We start from the raw sequence: 17,185 nt of genomic DNA on the forward strand, positions 1-17,185 counted from the left end.
TCTGATTTTTTTTAAATGTTATTGGGTCTGTTCCTACTATTTGACCCAATACAAAAGCTTATTGGGCTGCTTAATCAGCCAAAATAGCCTAATCATTCAAACTGTGGGATTACAGCAACTCAGTGATGCGATGTCAAATAGAATCTGATTTATTCATCCCAGTCCCCAGAGTCATCTTAGGAGTGTGGACTGATGCGTGGTTGATCAATGAATGTACAAGTTATTTGCACATTATGATTTCTGTTCTAGCATGTCACAATGGTATATCGTGGTAATGAATCAGAGCCTCACATTAATATTGTTTCCTAAAAATGTTTTTTTCAAAAGCACTTAAACGGTTAAAACTGAAACACACGATGTGCGTATATGGCTCGAAGATCAGACTTCAGTTGTTCAGTCGTCTTCACCTTTGGCATCATTGCTCGGATGGTTGTGTTTCTGAGCTTGGTACATATCAGCAATCTGAAAAAATAAGTAGAGAGATGAATGAAAATCAGAAAAGAAAGAACTTTATAACCAGTTTCATCTGTCTATAACAAACAACATTGACTGTGGTTGGGATGAGACTTCACACCTGCTCAGATGATGTTGCTTCCTCTGGCTTCTTGTCTTCCCGTACACGTAGCAAACGGGGAAAACGTAGAGAAATTCCCTTTTAATCGAAACATTCAATCAAACAGGTAAACAACTTAACAATCAACTCAAAATTAAGTCAGACAATGTTATAACCTTATCAGGGTCCACAATGCCGGTAGCTGCACGATGTACAGGGCTAATTGTCAAGTCAGCTGCCTTTACTTCCCAGACCTTAAACCAAAGCCATATAGAAAGTCGTTAAACAAAACGCAGTTTCGCAGATATTTGTCCAAGTAAAACACAATCCTTACCTCAGTGGGTTCGAACCAAACGTCTGGATTGAGGCTGTCTCCAACTCGGTAGTATTGCTGGATATTTGAATCATTACAATCAGCAACAACTCAAGCATGATATTGCAGGCGAAAAAAGGGCTACAGAGAAGAAAGAAATAATCCTACTTTTGGAGTAGCAATCACTCTAGAGCGAAGACTGGTAGACCGCTCTTCAAGTACAGCTTCAGAAAATCCAGTACCTATTAGTAGCCCAAACCGTATAAGAAACTTGAGAAACTAAACATAGCATACAAAAAAAATGCAAAGGTGCATAGGTGCATAAGACTGACCTATTTTACAAATGCTTTGAAACTCTTCCTTATCAGCATCGTAGCAAGCTAGTAAAAATGCACCAAAGACACCTACAAGGAAAGCAAGTAGCTTTGTTAACAACCTGAAGGGTAAATGGTATCACCCAATATAGTTTTAAGAGTTTTAACCTGTGCGTTTGCCACGTCCATGGAAAGCAGCAATTGGTACAAGATCCACAGAGTCCCCAATACTGCATATTTAACCCTAGGGGTCAGTAAAGAACTCAGATTTCAATTTTTAAACAAAGTTTTTTAAGAAATTTTACCTGTCCATGTAGTCTTTCTTCAGTTTTAGCCAATTATTTGATCGCTTTGCAGGCTCATATGTAGCATCTGAATTCAATGTTTTAATGATCAACCCTTCACAGCTGCAACAGAACATATATAGATGAAAAACTGGAACAACAAAGATGTAACAAGGTAAAGGCCAATCTAATATGAAAGACAAAAGGGTGGAGAATTCACAACAGGCATGGCCCAAATAGTCAATACATTCACAGCACACGGTGTTGCTGCACATGTTAGAGATACAGAGAAGTGAAAGATATATACCCAATATCAACGGACGCATCAAGAAACTTTTGTATTTCATCTATATCGCTGGACGTTAGAGTTGTTGCGAACTGGAAATATCCAGGATCTTCCTCAAATGATTCGTATAGCTTCTGCAAGAAGCAAGGTGAACACAAGAGATTATATACTTGCACAGCAACTACTTCATGAAAAAAATATGATTTACTGGCTCACCTCTCGGCGAATATTAAGATTCTCCTGGATAAGTTGCTGGCCATTAAGATATAACATGTCAAAAGCAAAGATGCATACGCCAACTTTGATATCGTTGACATTCACATTTTTACGGGCTCGAGTGCTCAAAATCTGAAAAAAGAAAAAGAAAACTATTAAAAAACGCCAGCAAGCCAAATAGTTAAAGTAGCTAGCTTATAGTGAAGACTGTAACCATAAAACATAACTGAAGATTGTAACCATACTTGAATATCAGAACCTTGCTATTCGCTTATGAGTTACCTGAAATGGCAGAATTTTCTTTTTCTCCCTGTCGAAAGCAACAACTTCGCAATCCAGAATAAAAGATTTCACAGAAGGCTTCTTTAATCTGCATAGTGAAGATTCACTAACTTTAGAAAATTGGCTTTTTCTAGTGTTTTCAACAAGTTACGCCAGAAGTCTACCTTGACAACGCAAGAGCAACATCAGGGTACTTCCCAGTGTTTCTTTCGGCATTTCGACTATATATCTCGAATGTACCATCCTCCATACAATGTACCTGCAGTAATTGACTGATGATAAGCCAAAGCCTTAACAGCAAATTTAAATAACTCCGCTCCAGGAATAGCATTCATCGGATATATCACCTGTGCACGTTCTCCATCATACTTGTACTCGCATGTGAAGACGGTGTCTTGGAATTTATTCAGTATCTCACCTACACCTTTTGTTGGTTTTGCAAGCATTGGTCCGATTGGAACACCGAGTGTAAAGTTACAAGTTTTAGGGAGATTCCACACACCACCAGATAAAAGAGCGGGGACAATAATGTCATAGACAGGAAGCACAGTGAATACTTGTTTAACAATCTTCGCAGCCTACAAAAAAAGAAGGACAAATGATGAAACATTAAACACATTATATTATATCTATTAAAAAAAAGATGCAAAGAAGAATGCAGCACAGAGAGCCTAAAGCCACAAAAAAAACATCTTTAAAATAGCTTACAACGTCTTATTGTTTCTCTCAGAGCTCAGAAAGAATGGATTCTGATATAAAATGAGAAATACAGAAACTAATAGAGAAAGCAAACCTCTTCTAAAGGAGACTTGGTATTAGGAGGTGGCTTAGAGTGCTCTTCATTATATACAGCTGCTTGTCCCAAGGCAGCTAAGACCGTCTGGTTTGAAAACCCTAACCGCAATTTTGCCTGAACGGTAAATTTAGTACGGCTTAACAAGGAAACCAAAGCAACGATCAGAACAAATCGGTGCTATTTGATCTGCATACCTGAAGTAGACGAGTCAAGTAAAGAGGTTCACAGTCCGTTGCTGCCACGAGGAGTGCCTTCATCCGGTCCTTCTTCTTTTCTGTACTATCTTTTCCACTTTCCTGCGAATAGTCAACATGCCATAAGTCAAGTAAAATAAGGTTTGACAGAATCTCACTCAAAGCATTCAAAAGCCAAGAAAAAAGGCTTCTTCAAGCACCTTAGCAATTTGTCGAAATGTGTTGAAAACCTTGACAACAGTCAATGACTCTGGCTTGAACATCATAGTCTGAGACGAACGGCTTCCTTTAGCTACAAGCCCCAAGTCTCCAAGCTCCTACAAACACCTCCCGGTTCAATCTCAGAACTCCAAAAACCAAAGACATTCCACCAGACAAGCTCATTGGATTATAAAAAGCAACGTACCGTGTTTAGCTTCTTAACCTGAGACTCCGTTCTACCAAAAGCCTCAGAGATGGCCTTGATAACAGACCCTTCACCAATCCCCAACTCAACCCCTTCATGCGCAGGAGCAATCTCGTTCGCCGCAAGGTAAACAGTAGCCACCAAATCATCAGGAGTAGTGGCAATAACAGTTCTCAACATATTACATAAAATATCAGTAATCACAATCCGCCCACTTTCAGCTGAGATCAAATCAAACGCCAACGCGATAAAAAGAAACGGAACTCTCTCCCCTTTCTCCCAACACGACACTCTCTCCGGATCGAACTCGCCGGGCTTCTTCTTCAGCAACGCGATTTTGCTCTTCATTTCCTCGATCTTATCCGTCTGGGTCAAAGACCTAGACTTTTTCGCACCCTTCTTCGAATCCTCCGCGATTGAAGGTGAATCCGATCCGGGTTTCGCGGAATCGGAAGCTTCGGTCTTGACCAAATCGGAGTCTTGGGTTTTTTCGATTTTCCTCTTGTTCGGCGAGCGAGGCGGGTTGGAGGCTTGTGGGGTCTTCTTCTTGGCGGCGGATGCGCGAGCGTTGGACATGAGAGCGTCGAATGCGGAGGGGCGTGAAGAAGACATGGCTCTGTGGGGAGCTGGGCGGGTAAAGGAGAGCGAGACGGAGGAGAATTTGGGGTTTAGGGTTTTAGTGAAGAGGGAAGATATGCATCGGAAGTGATTCGATGATCGAATCGTTAACATCAAAAAAAAAACAGAGTGAGGAAGAAAGAGATTTGGGGATTAGGGTTTTAGAGAGAACCTCGAATAAAGGGAAAAATGGCGGCAAAGTTCCCTCGCTTCTCTCTTTCCTTTATAAGAGGAGACCTTTTATGTTTTTACTAATTTGGGATTTTTTTTTACTAACTCTTTCTAGTTTGATTTTTAATTATTTTTGGACTATTAATTGATAATATAACTTTTATATTAGCCGTTTAAAATTAACAAGTTCTCATGTTATCATCTGTAAATCAATGTTTGATGTTAACAGCACTTGTTAAAATATTTAACAGTAATTCATAAATTTATATTTCAATACTAGTGTATTGTTCTAAATTTCTCAAAAAATTTTAAAAAAATTCGTTTGAACTTTCTTGGAATATACATTCTATCTTTACATCACGAAAAAATAATAAAAATTGAGCGTTTGTGTGTTATTTTCATTACAGTCAACAAACAAAACCAAAGAAAGGGGGAAAGGAAAAAGAAGACTGAAGCTAGATTAAGGAGACTAAATTAACTCTCATGGAACTTGTTGTTGGAGGACCAAGACGGATGCTCTAGAAGGAAAATCTTCAGATGCTAACAAATCTCCAATGATACCAAGTTCCTCGAACTCAGTCCAGTCCCCGAGTCCTCTGGTGGCCTCGGTACCATTCCCGCTACTTCTCCCGACTATGAACATGTCATAGTCATACGCCACCGAGTGTAGAATCTTTGAAGTTTCTCCCCCTTCCGCCACCATTCTAACAATGTACGTTATCGAGTTATCTCCAGGCCTCTCTTCAACCAGGCACGTGTCCACCATTTGATTCTGGCTCCACTCGCCGCCTCTCTCTTCGGCTATAGACATAGGGATCAGAGTTAGCACCGTTAGACTCACTTTTGGGTTACCTCTCATGTGGTCTGCTAATGCTAATGCCTCTTTGTCATCGTTCCCTCCCGCGGAAACCAAGCATACCTGCATGTGTTTGTGTGACAATATTATTACAAAATGAAATTAACGTCACGTTATTATTTATGGTAGGATGTTTGCATGCAAAGTTACGTACCCTGCATGGAGATTCTACGGGTTTGGGTTGCCATATTGGTTTCCGGTGAACAAGAATTCCGACAGTGCAAGGTGCTCGTTTCAGGACGCTGCGGTTAAGATTTCTCAGGGTTTGATCGTCGGAGATAATGCCATAACCACTGGGGCCCCAATTGCGGTGAAAAGAGAGTAGTATAAGATTTGAATTTTTATCAAGAGCAAACCAGCAAATGTGTTCATGCATCTCTTTAGCGGAAGTTAAAGAGGTGAACATGTGTATAGAAGTGTAGTCCAGGTGAATATCTTGAAACATTTGGAAAGAGCTTATGACATTTTCCGAGTAAGATTGGCTTCCAGGCTTTGGTTTCTGAAGCTGGTGGGAGATAAACGTGGGAGTAGCTTTACCTACAAGCTCTATTAGGTGAAGAACACAACACATTAGTGGGGATTCTTTAGATGGGGCAGTAGCTCTTAGAAGATTGATCATGGATGTTATGTTGTCAGGCTTGCTAATGCACACCACCATTTGTAGTTCCGGCTTTTGTTTGAGACTTCTTTCTCCATATGACGCAAATCTTTTTTCCCGGTCATACAAGAAATGTATAGCCATTGGTGTTAACAAAGAGTTTATGAGAATGTATATGCCCATGAGCGTGAAAACCTCCAAGCCAACTCTCTGTTTAGAGACGGATAAAACAATGAAATGAAGATGATACAAAATATAAGAGGATGGTTATATAGTTATATAATCATAGCAAGAATGTTCTTACTTCTTTATCGAATGCGTAGAGTATGTAAGCTAACTCAAAACTACTCTTGGTGCCCATAATGATACCTAGGATAGCTGAGTCTCTCAAAGGCATTCTTGAAGCTATGGCTGTTAAAAAAGAAGTCGTGAACTTTGTCATATATATGATGAAAAGGAATGAAAGACACTCGTAGGTATGTCCATGGAGATGCCTTCCACTTCCAAGCTCCTTTATTATAAATGACCAATCTAGTTTTATCATGGTAAGTGATCCAAAGAGAGGTAAGAAGATGCCCTCGTTGAAACTGTCGAATCTTCTTATAAACTCTGATCCTAAAGGCGGCCCTTCTGGGATAGCCAAACCAAGAACAAAGGCCCCAAGCGGTCCGAAGAACAAGAAGTAGTCCCAGAAAATATAAGCCAAGTAACCTAGCAGGAGACCAATGTAGATATAGATATTCTTCACAGGTGCTCCCTCTGGTGTATGTCTGACCACCCAAAGCATGACTTGTCGTACAAGGTACAAGGAAACAAAGAAGACCATTAAAGCTAATCCCATCCGCATACCAGAATAATAGTCACGGCTAATCTGAGACGATATGGTCATGGTAAAAGCAAGCACATCGGTTACCATAGCCGAAGACTGAGCTATTTGTCCGAACTCAGTGTGAACTACCTTGAGGTCTGTAAGGAGCATGTTGATGCAAGTGAAGGGAGCCATGCTCGTGGTTAATATAATTACAGAATATTCCATATTCGTCATCGTTAGGTCACTAGATTTCTCTCTATAGGTATAGACTAGTTTTCCGATATACCATGGGATTATCATTGCCGCGACTCCAATTACAGTACTCCTAGTTCTGAAATTTTTAACCATGCCAATATTCGTAGTCACACCTCTTAGGAACCAGTTTAGGACAAAGGCAAACGTACCAATGGTCTCAGCAACCCTTGGCATATAAATGTCACAGACAAAGATACGTTGAAACCATGCCATTTTACTCGACTGAAACGTCTCGCTTAAGAGTGCACCAACCTTCAAAGAACAAGAGAAAAATGTTGTTATATTATCCGAACGTAGCCGGATCATATCTAAATATTATAGAAAACCTTAATTACGTACAAGCATCATGGAGGTGAACCTTGGAATAGGAACACCTAACTTCTTGAACAAGATATCAAAGAAACGCCATGATAGGAATGTGGAGAGAATTGCAATCTCTATTTTGGGAAGAGGATACTCCCAGAATGACATTGCTGTAGGCCCAGAAGCCAACTTCTCCCAGGCGCCGTGTGAGTTCAACATTATATGTGGAGATACTTCGCAAAACATATTAGTCCCCATGTCTGTTCTTTTCACCTGGCCGTTCCACATCTCTCTATGCCAAGTTGCCTCTTGCGCATCCATTTTGGAGCAAATTTTATCAATGAAAATTCTTTGTTTTCACCAGTCAAAGGGAGAACTAAGAAGACCGGTCAAATGGTTTCTTCCAAATCCCATAAATATCTCTATAATAAGCAGAGATTAGGGCTAAATATAGTGTCCAGGTGTTCTCTTGTTTATTTTGGCGCTTCTAAGTTGTATTGCTTTAAAATAACATGATCTCGTCAACTAGGACAGCCTAAATAAACAGTCTTAGCCATTTCTAATCAGTAAGATAACAAAATGAGATGGTTATTCATCTTTGACCTCAAAATTATTTTTAACTATGCGTGTCAAACATACCATCTTATTGTAAGATAATCTATTTTTGAATTGGGATAGCAAGGCAGCTGTAGCTGGAGAGGAATGCTGGCTCTCTGCCGACAGCTCACGTGTTACTTAAGTCCTAGACAGGTAAATATGACGATACGTACATATAGTTGGCGCCTTGGCGGTTCTTGGTTTGAATTGAACCGGCGAACACATTTCCTAAATAAGCAATAAAAGTAGTCTAATTTTGATAAACCAAGAAGCGAAGGATCAGAATTTTTGGAAAAAATAGAATCATTGAGCTCAATAATTTCACACATTTCATACATCATAAACTAAACATTGATGACAACAGACAATATCAAAGAGCTGGGCACTGGACATGTTATTCAAGTACTTGACTTATTGTACAATTATGGTTAATTAAGTTTTCTTAAGCTTAAAAATTGGCTTTATCAATTAGAGTAGTTAATTTATTGTATAATCTTTGGATCTACTTTAAGTTACATCCCAATAGATTGTCACACAGTCCATGATTAAGTAAAAAATGGTTTTATGAAACTTTTTCCTTGTCTCTACTTCTAATGTCGACATTTTGATTAAAGTTCTTCTTTGGTCCCTTCCACGACTATTTCCAACGAATGTGTTTTCAAACTTTTCTTACTTTCATTATCATTGGCATCATACGTCTGAGGAATTAGTGTACTAGAGTAGTTGATATACTGCATAATATTTGGTTAAATATTCTTTTAACGTAACCATTTGTTTGATCAATTAGAGTAGTTGGTTTATTATGTAACTTTGGTAAATGTTCTTTAGCTTTCTCACTGGTTTTTTTTTTGAATGAATGTCAAATTTATTCAATCAAATACATCAAGTGCTTCTATGCTAAAATTGTTTGAAGAATAAAGAATCAGAAATCACGCAAAACAGAACTGGCTTCATCTTTCATTTCCATTGGTTTGGTTTTATTTTGCCTAAACCATGTATATATATGTATATATGATAACAATGTATACACAAGAGTTTGGTGATTTTTTTCTGTTATACAACAGCATCTTTAATACATATATCTCACATGCATCGCTTGGATCTCCTTTTCTGGCTTTTGGTATGATGAATGTATTCTTGTTTTTTTACAACTAATACTGATGCTCTAGAAGGAAACTCATGTGATGCTAACAAATCTCCAATGGGTCCCAGTTCCTCGAACTCTGTCCACTCACTGAGTCCGCTAGTAGCTTCAGTACCTAGTCCGCTGCTTCTCCCGACTATGAACAAATCATAATCATTTCCCATTGCTCTCAAGATCTTGGAGGTCTCAGATCCATCTGAAATCGCTTTGTCGATATATGTCACAGATTCATCCTTTTCCTTGACGAAGTTACTCACGGTCTCCTCTAGGCTAACCATTTGGAAGGCTTCCTCCATCCCCTCGTTCTTCATTTCAGAAAATGTTGGAGTGAATCTTATGATAGTCAAGCTTATACGTGTATCCGTCAGTCTCAGTCGGTTCGTTATCGCCAAAGCCTCTTTATCGTCCTTTCCACCGTTAAATATCAGGCATATCTGCATATAGTTGAGAGCTTGGTAAGGTTATTACACTATTATTTAGCCTTTTGTTTAACGTTAAACACAACTGGAAAAAAAAAACTTCTTGTTTTTTTTTTTAAATAGACTATAAAGTTAAATTAATAAATTGAAACGTGTTATTTGGGTTATTATCAGTACCTTGGAGTGGTAGGCAGTCATATGATATTCCACGATGGGTTTGCGATAGATGAAGATTCCAACAGAGCAAGGGGCTCGTCTCAGGACATTAATGTTTATTATTCTCAGCTTATCATCGTTAGAGATAACCGTTGATCGATCAACAGACCAGGTTCGGTGGAAAGGAAGCAGAATCAGAGTCATGCTTTTCGATAGGGCTAGCCAACAAATGTCCTCATGCATGTGTTTGGTCATGGAGACGGAAGTGAATATATCCAATGATGTATATTGATAGATTTTTTGTTGGAAGCGACGGAAGGAGGTTATGACATTGTCTGAACAAGAGATACTTCCGAGCTCCGGTTTTTGCAACTGGTGGGAAATGAACGTAGGAGTGGCTTGACCCACAAGTGCGATGAGGTGGAGTACGTTGCACGCCATTGGAGAATCTTTCGATGGGTTAAAAGCTTCCAAAAGGCTTATCATTGAAGTTATGTTATCAGGTTTGTAGATGCACACAAGAGATTGGAGTTCTGCGCCGTCTTTCAAGATTGCCAAATTCCTTTTTCGGTAGCTTTTGAATCTCTTGGAGGGGTCATGGACTAGCTCCAAGGCCATTGGTATGAAGATGGAGTTTAAGAGGATGATTGCAGCAACGATTGTGAAAACCTCCGGCCTTACTTTCTGTTTAACAAGTTCAATGATTTGTTGTCAACAAAAATAAGTAACCATATAATCTTATTAGTGATATATATATAGACATAGATTGTACCTTTGTTTCAACTGCATACGCGAAGTAGGCGAGCTCGAAGACCCCCTTGTTATTTAAAACAAGGGCTAGAGCAAAGGAGTCTCTTAAAGGCATTTTAAAAGAATATGCGGCAATGGTGGAAGCGATGAACTTTGTGGCATTCACAAAAAGAATAAAGGAAACAACCTCATAAAGCTGACCCTCCATGCGTATGAGATTTCCACACTCTTTCAATAACCACGGGACATCCACTTGCATCATAGTCAATGATCCAAACAGTGGAAATAAAGCACCAAGATTAAAGCTCTCAAACTTTTGAACAAAAGCAGAACCTAGAGGATATCCGTTGGGAACAGACAAGCCAAAAACAAACGATCCCGCGGGTCCATACGAATGAATCGCGACAAAATATTTGAAGGATAAGCAAGCAAGCGCCAAAATTAAGTAGATGTAGAAATCCTTGACCGGCCTCCCTTCTGGAGTCTGCTTGATCACCCAGTACATAGCTGGCCTCATGACAAATACCATAAAGGCGAAAAATAAGCAGCTAAATACGGTTTGCAGCAATCCGTCATATTTTTCATAATGCATGGCATTCAAAAACGTTATGATAAAAGCCAACATGTCGGTCACCATGGACCCGGCAAGTGCTATCCTTCCAAACTCCGAGTGTTTTATCTTAAGGTCTTTTAAGAGTGTGTCGATGCTCGTGAAGGCAGATATGCTTTGCATGAATATGATCAACCTGTATTCTGTAATTAATACGCTTATATTGCCTCTTTTTCTCCATCTGAACAAGAAGTTGCCACAGATCAAGGGTGCAAACATTGTGGTGAAACCAATCACACCAGCTTTTTTACCCATCCTCAATCCTGTTCCAGCTTCCATTGTCACACCCTTTAGGAACCAATATAAAAGGAACCCGAAGGCCCCCAGTGTCTCGGCGACCTTTGGTCGGCCATCATCAGGAAAAAATATGTTGTGAAGCCATGACTTGTTGTTTACGTAACAAGTTTGGCCTAAGATTACCCCCGCCTTCAACAACAAGAAATGCATCGTGAGTTGTTGAAATTAATGAAAAACGTGAGGAAGGGATATTAAGATAAATAAATAAAAAAACTCACGATCATCATATAAGTGAATCTAGGTACTCGAAGACCGATCTTGCTGCATGTGAAATCAAAGAGCCGCCAAATAACAAAAGTCGAAAATATTATGATCTCGAGATTTGGAAGTGGATATTCCCAGAAGCTCATCCCTTGTGCCTTGTTACCCAATATCTCCCATACCCCTTGCGAGTTTATCAGGAAAGGATGTGTCTCGCAGAAGCTAGACGCGTTTCTCTTGTAGCCTCGCCATTGGGCGTCCCAGTAATCCATTTGTGACTTTTGTTGACTCATTTTTAGAGAAGTAAAAAAAAAAGAGAGTTGGGTATCGAAGAGAAGCTTCGGGATCAAGATGTAATGGAATGGCTTAGGCTTTGTAGCTCAATGGATGTGGGGGAGAAGAAGACTACAAGAAGGGGTTGTTATAAAATTTTGACTTCGAAAATAACTGAAATTTGAATAACCAGCAAGCAACAGATGCGCATCTCAAGTACACAGCTAATAATTAGCCGTTTTTTACTTTGTTTTTCTTGTCTGTTTTTTCTATATACGTTATCTCCAACTCATGTTTCTTGTCAATATTAAAAATATTTTAACATGCTGTTAAATGTTTTTTGCATAATTTTCGCTTCTTGAAAGAATAATAAAATTGGCTAGACGGATTGTTCAGTTGTAAGAAATAGCTTTAGTTGATACATATTGTTGATTTGTCATTTTAAAACCTTAAATTCTAAACACCTCATGTACAGATTAACTTTATCCTCATTTTAGTCTAAATAATTTTACTTTTTCATTCATCAGTAAACAATATGTTTTTACATAGATAAACTTAAAAATATTACATATATTAAAATGCATTGTTAATCAGAATTGTCGATAAAAATAAAATTCAATATTTCAACAAATTGATTACAATGTAAAATAATTTAAAAGAATGATAATGAAAATATAAAGGGTGTGGTGAATGCACACAAGAATAAAAACCACATCAGAAAATCAAAAAGAGAGACACACAAATACACATAAAAAATAAAGGGCACACAGAAAACTTGACACACGTATAAGCACACAAATAGAACCAATCAAGTTGTTAAGTAATTTAAACTAAAGACGAGTTTGGCATAAAACTCTCTGGAATCCATCCAACGAGTTCGCCGTAACGTTGATCATTACCGGCGTACACACAGCCTTCAACGTACGTCTCCTCGACCTAAAAATCCACGTCTTGTAGCTCACTCTAGCCGTTATATACACTTCCATTTCGATCACCCCTTTCGTCGTTTCACCCCTCAAGTCCTTGGCATTGAACTTAGACAATGCCACGTTGTGTGACACAAGCTGCGTCTCAATCCTCGTCTCGTTCTTAGGACGCTGCTTGAAGGCAGAGATCTCCTTGTGAGCCACGGACTGGTTGTGGTGAGCCGTGGAGATTCGCATGGAGTGATATCTCACGGAGACGTGTTTCTCAGGGTTGTATGATTTGATCACATAGTTGAATTTGGCGCTAATGTGATCGTCCTTGGCTATGGCAAAATCTTGGACCGACGCGGCTTCTACCGTGTAGACTAATCGCTTTGGCCTGAGGGTGAGGTATGTGATCAATATTGCGAGACCCACAAGGAGTCCTAAGAGGACAAGGGCGACAATGATGCATAGGATAGGGTTCAAACGCCTACCCGGCAGCTGTTGCTGTTGCGTTCGTGGAGGCGGTGGTTTTGGAGGAACCATTGGGAGAGAGGGTTGTGTTAAAAGGTATGTAACTTCTGGTTAATTGTTATGAAAAGATAGAGAGCAATGATTAGTCTGATTGTTTTGCTAAGTTATATAAGGTGACTAACACGGATAGTTAGATTCTTTGCTTTTGTGTAAGGATTAGTCCCAAAACTGTTAAATGTAATTCTTTAATTATTTGGCATTGCTTGTGAATTAATCAAGAAATCTTCTAAGCTGGAAGATTCATACTTTCTGCTTATTTGTTCTAATTCTTTGCTTCTTCTTGTTCTAACCGGAAGAATGAAATAGAGACTAGAACGGACGTAGAAACCAAAAGATCTACACTTAGTAAGCACCACATTTTTAGAACACAACATAAAAAAAGAGCAAAAATCATAAGCCACTTGGTTTGATTTTTTAAAACTATTTCTTAATATGTGAAAGCAAACACATATCTTACAGAACAGAAAACACAAAACTAGAAGAAAACGACATTATTACAAAACACACATAGAGAACATACATCTCTACAAACCCTACTGAGTTAAACCTTATCCTAACCTAACCGTCAAGTTGGAGAAAAGGAAATAACAAGAGACATACTAATTAAACTAACGCTTCTTGGCACCATAAGCAACAAAGTTACTAACAGCTTTGGAGCCTTCAGCCACGGCATGTCGGCTAAGTTCACCAGGCAAAACCAGCCTCACCGCTGCTTCGATCTCCCTCGAAGACAACGTCCTCCGCTTTGAATAATCGTTTAACTTCGCAGCTTCCACCGCTAGTCTCTCGAACATATCTCCCATGAACATGTTAATCACCGTCATAGCCTTGGACGATATCCCTAAATCCGGATGCACCTGCTTCATCACCTTATACACATATCTCTTGTACTCATCTCCCGCTACCTCCGATCTATTCTTCTTCCTCTTCTTTGAGGTCGTCTTCTTATTCCCCTGCTTCTCCTCGTCCTTATGGGTCTCCTTCGCAGGGACTTCACTTGCTGGAGCGGGTGTTTCAGGCGGCTGAGGGGACCGGTCATCTCCAAACTCCACCGGAATCTCAACCTTGTGGGTCTCCTTCACGGTGCCTTCACTTGCGGGAGCGACGGTTTCAGGTGGCGGTGGGGACCGGTCATATCCAACATCGACCGGAATCTCAACCCTAGTAACGTTTTCTTCTTCGAGGGGAAGGGAGAACGGCAGATCCTGTGTCTCAAGCTCTTGGGTGTCTAGCTCTTGTGTCTCTAGATATTGTGTCTCTTGTGTGTCGGTGTTGGTGGTAACATTTGGAACTCCGTCCGTGACAGTTACTTTGATTGTTTCCTCTACTACTTTCTTCTTCTTCGTCACAGAAACCACTTTCTTTGATTTTCTCGGCGCCATATTGTCTTCGTTAGTAAAACCGTAATAATGTTCTGTGGTTAAATAAAAGAAGGCTTGTCGGCTAGGTAGCTTGTCGGGTTTTGTGTAACGGTAATTCTTGGATTGACATGTGGTGAAACGTGTCGTTCAAGATTGTAATGTTGGTGCTCAACTGCCAACTACGTGGTGGTTGTACAAAAAAGATAATTTTAAAATTACAGGTTAAGGTGAATTTTACCCTTACAAAAATAATTATTTTATTTTATATGTTTTGTATCAAATTTGAGGATTTATTTTCATTTGGTTAGAGTTAGAGAAACAGCACTGCCGCTGAATTTAGTCATCAGTCACCTACTTGTATATGATATAGACACGAGTGTGATGTCGAAAAAAAAGACACGAGTGTGTAATCTAGCTATTTTTCCCCACAAGTAGTAAAAATATCATTTTATCTGATTAAATCAATTAATAAAAATTATAATGCAAAATGCAAACATGTCCATATATTTTTTTTTTTTGGTCAACAAACATGTCCATTTTGTATGTCGATATATATACAAACATACAAAAATGTGTAGAAAACATCATTAGCAATATAGGGTGTTTTTCAAAACCAACCCATATTTTCAATTCAAACCCAAAATCAACCCCTTTTTTTTTGTCCATACTATTCATCAATAAAATTTCCATACTATCCTTATGTTTTTGAATTATTCACAAAATTGCCATTTTTATTTATTTTTTTATTAATTTCGAAATTAACAAAAAATCAAATACACCCTAACAATTTCTTCTTATTTACAAAAATGCCATCATCATCAATTTTTCCAACCACCATGAACCACCATTTTTGAGCTCTAAAGCTCTAGAATTCAATTTTCAACCACTTTTTTTTCTCATTATAACCCAAAAAACTTCATTTCCTCTCATCTCCTCTACATTTTCATCTAAAAAACTCTCATAACTATCATTTTCATAATTACAAACTTCATATTTTTGAGTTTCTTCATTAGTGAATCGTTAAAGATGCTTCTTTTTGCTCATATTTGGAGTTTGGACGGTTGAAAAGGTTAGAAACGAGCTTTACACATGAAAAATGTAACTATTTACATGGTTTTCGTTCTTTTTCAGATCTGTGTCGCGACGGTAGACTGTTTTGTATGTCTACGCCTCCGTGGAGACTTACGATGCAGTCTATTTGTCAACGCACGGGTTAGTTTTGCAATTGACCAGACAAATTTTTTTTCTAACGCAGACTTTCGCAGTAGTCTTCGTCTTTACCTTTGACAACAAAAATAAAACTTTCGGTAGACTTACTAAGACGTCTACCTAAAAGAGGTTAGTTTTTCATTTGACCGAACTTTTGACTTTTCAAAATAGACTTCAACGGAAGTCTACAAAATGTAGACTGCCAACGAAGTCTATAAAAGGTCAGTTTTGCATTTGACCAAAACTTTGATTTCGTGGAATAGGTTAGTTTTGTGTTTGACCAAAAAGTTTAAAAAGCAATCAAAAATTTATTAAATTGTAGACTTCATATGCAGTCTTCTTATCTTAAAAAAAAATGTAGACTGCATATAAAGTCTACTTTTTTATTTTGGTCAAATGCAAAACCAACCTGTCGGATTTGAGAGTAGACTTCACAAGAAGTCTACACACCCGTAGACGTTCATTTTAATCTACTGATTTGAAGTCAAACTTGGTCAATTGCAAAACTAACCTCTTTAAAAAAATTTAAACATGTAGACTGCATATGAAGTCTAGTTCTGAAAGTCAAATCTTGGATGAATTCTGGTCAATTGCAAAAAGTAACCTTTTTAAATTGTAAACTGAAATGAAAGTCTACATGTACAAAATTACAACTTTTATTCAACTATAGAAAGCAACCCGTAAAATGGTCAATTGCAAAAACCAACCCAAAGAGTAGACCTATTTGACAGTCTACGTCTGTAAACTGAAAAGAACGTCAACATCTTCACAGACTAAATATTAAGTCTTCATAGAAAAATCTATAAAAATGTGAATTTGTGTATTATTCATTAAATTTTTTCTAGTTTTTTTGTTTGACAGTGTGTGTTAGTTAATCCTAATGGGTTTGAGTGATTTTGAAAATAATTTTTTTTTTATAATTATGAAGGTATAATTCATTTGATTTGATAATCTTGTTAGCTAATAATTGTAGACGTATTTCTAAGTCTTCGTTTATAGTTTTGCTAGTAAGGCTGAACTTGTTTCAAAGCTGAAGTCGGTGACTGTGGAATATAATTTTACATTTTCAGCATATAAGACAACAAAAACTCTGTATGTGGCTAAGTGTCGTGTTCAAGGATGTGGTTGGAAACTTAGAGCGAGTGTGAAGTATGGGCCAAAGATATTTTGGGTGACAAAATATTCGAAAAGGATGAAGAATCGGAAAGGTTGAAGAATGTTCCTTGTGCATGATGGCTGTACACATGGTAAACTTCTTGAAATGACACAAGAAGATTATGATCTGGACAACAAAATTGAGAAGATGGTGCTAACCTATTCCTTACCAAACATCATTTAAAACAAATGACTCCGAATAGGAATATACTCCTCTTATGTCTGTCATGAATAATCGACAAGTACAGAACTTGATCGAGTAATCTAAGACACACTTTGTACGCCTTTGTGTATCAAGCCTGCGCCAATACACTA

At 38.4% G+C, this 17,185-nt stretch overlaps 5 protein-coding genes across 5 annotated transcripts; all 5 read right to left on the bottom strand.

The window, feature by feature from the left end:
- Window positions 1–197: 197 nt before the first annotated feature.
- LOC103871561 (DNA ligase 1) lies at window positions 198–4,766 on the bottom strand. The gene is made up of 17 exons (XM_009149825.3): window positions 3,645–4,766; window positions 3,439–3,555; window positions 3,239–3,340; window positions 3,042–3,158; window positions 2,596–2,826; window positions 2,413–2,507; window positions 2,249–2,336; window positions 1,967–2,098; window positions 1,772–1,884; window positions 1,486–1,587; window positions 1,349–1,410; window positions 1,199–1,270; window positions 1,035–1,108; window positions 888–944; window positions 730–807; window positions 575–652; window positions 198–462 (listed from the first exon to the last, which is right to left on the bottom strand). Exons 1-17 carry the CDS (start codon window positions 4,374–4,376, stop codon window positions 394–396), a joined length of 2,319 nt encoding a protein of 772 aa, XP_009148073.1. The 5' UTR covers window positions 4,377–4,766; the 3' UTR covers window positions 198–393.
- Window positions 4,517–8,897, bottom strand: LOC103871562 (cation/H(+) antiporter 6B). The gene is made up of 4 exons (XM_009149826.3): window positions 7,293–8,897; window positions 6,192–7,205; window positions 5,444–6,097; window positions 4,517–5,352 (listed from the first exon to the last, which is right to left on the bottom strand). Exons 1-4 carry the CDS (start codon window positions 7,575–7,577, stop codon window positions 4,915–4,917), a joined length of 2,391 nt encoding a protein of 796 aa, XP_009148074.2. The 5' UTR covers window positions 7,578–8,897; the 3' UTR covers window positions 4,517–4,914.
- On the bottom strand, window positions 8,620–12,059 carry LOC103871698 (cation/H(+) antiporter 6A). Its single transcript, XM_009149977.2, has 4 exons — window positions 11,448–12,059; window positions 10,345–11,358; window positions 9,594–10,256; window positions 8,620–9,431 (listed from the first exon to the last, which is right to left on the bottom strand). The coding sequence occupies exons 1-4, from the start codon at window positions 11,721–11,723 to the stop codon at window positions 8,937–8,939; spliced, it is 2,448 nt and encodes an 815-aa protein (XP_009148225.2). The 5' UTR covers window positions 11,724–12,059; the 3' UTR covers window positions 8,620–8,936.
- Window positions 12,060–12,299: 240 nt separating this feature from the next.
- On the bottom strand, window positions 12,300–13,408 carry LOC103871564 (uncharacterized protein At1g08160-like). Its single transcript, XM_009149827.3, has one exon. The coding sequence runs from the start codon at window positions 13,155–13,157 to the stop codon at window positions 12,534–12,536; it is 624 nt and encodes a 207-aa protein (XP_009148075.1). The 5' UTR covers window positions 13,158–13,408; the 3' UTR covers window positions 12,300–12,533.
- Window positions 13,409–13,533: 125 nt separating this feature from the next.
- On the bottom strand, window positions 13,534–14,942 carry LOC103871565 (histone H2B.2). The gene has a single exon (XM_009149828.3). The coding sequence runs from the start codon at window positions 14,525–14,527 to the stop codon at window positions 13,754–13,756; it is 774 nt and encodes a 257-aa protein (XP_009148076.1). The 5' UTR covers window positions 14,528–14,942; the 3' UTR covers window positions 13,534–13,753.
- Between the last annotated feature and the right edge of the window lie 2,243 nt (window positions 14,943–17,185).

Source organism: Brassica rapa, chromosome A06, assembly GCF_000309985.2.
Source record: "Brassica rapa cultivar Chiifu-401-42 chromosome A06, CAAS_Brap_v3.01, whole genome shotgun sequence".
Classification (NCBI taxonomy): domain Eukaryota; kingdom Viridiplantae; phylum Streptophyta; class Magnoliopsida; order Brassicales; family Brassicaceae; genus Brassica; species Brassica rapa.

Coding starts and splice junctions, on each gene's coding strand:
- LOC103871561 (XM_009149825.3), bottom strand. CDS start 4,376: ATGTTAACGATTCGATCATCGAATCACTTCCGATGCATATCTTCCCTC. Junction 3,159..3,238: donor ACTTGACTCGTCTACTTCAG/GTATGCAGATCA, acceptor TTTACCGTTCAG/GCAAAATTGCGGTTAGGGTT. Junction 1,109..1,198: donor TCAAAGCATTTGTAAAATAG/GTCAGTCTTATG, acceptor GGCTACTAATAG/GTACTGGATTTTCTGAAGCT.
- LOC103871698 (XM_009149977.2), bottom strand. CDS start 11,723: ATGAGTCAACAAAAGTCACAAATGGATTACTGGGACGCCCAATGGCGA. Junction 11,359..11,447: donor GATTCACTTATATGATGATC/GTGAGTTTTTTT, acceptor TTGTTGTTGAAG/GCGGGGGTAATCTTAGGCCA. Junction 10,257..10,344: donor CGTATGCAGTTGAAACAAAG/GTACAATCTATG, acceptor CTTGTTAAACAG/AAAGTAAGGCCGGAGGTTTT.
- LOC103871564 (XM_009149827.3), bottom strand. CDS start 13,157: ATGGTTCCTCCAAAACCACCGCCTCCACGAACGCAACAGCAACAGCTG.
- LOC103871565 (XM_009149828.3), bottom strand. CDS start 14,527: ATGGCGCCGAGAAAATCAAAGAAAGTGGTTTCTGTGACGAAGAAGAAG.
- LOC103871562 (XM_009149826.3), bottom strand. CDS start 7,577: ATGGATGCGCAAGAGGCAACTTGGCATAGAGAGATGTGGAACGGCCAG. Junction 7,206..7,292: donor GGTTCACCTCCATGATGCTT/GTACGTAATTAA, acceptor TGTTCTTTGAAG/GTTGGTGCACTCTTAAGCGA. Junction 5,353..5,443: donor CCGTAGAATCTCCATGCAGG/GTACGTAACTTT, acceptor AAACACATGCAG/GTATGCTTGGTTTCCGCGGG.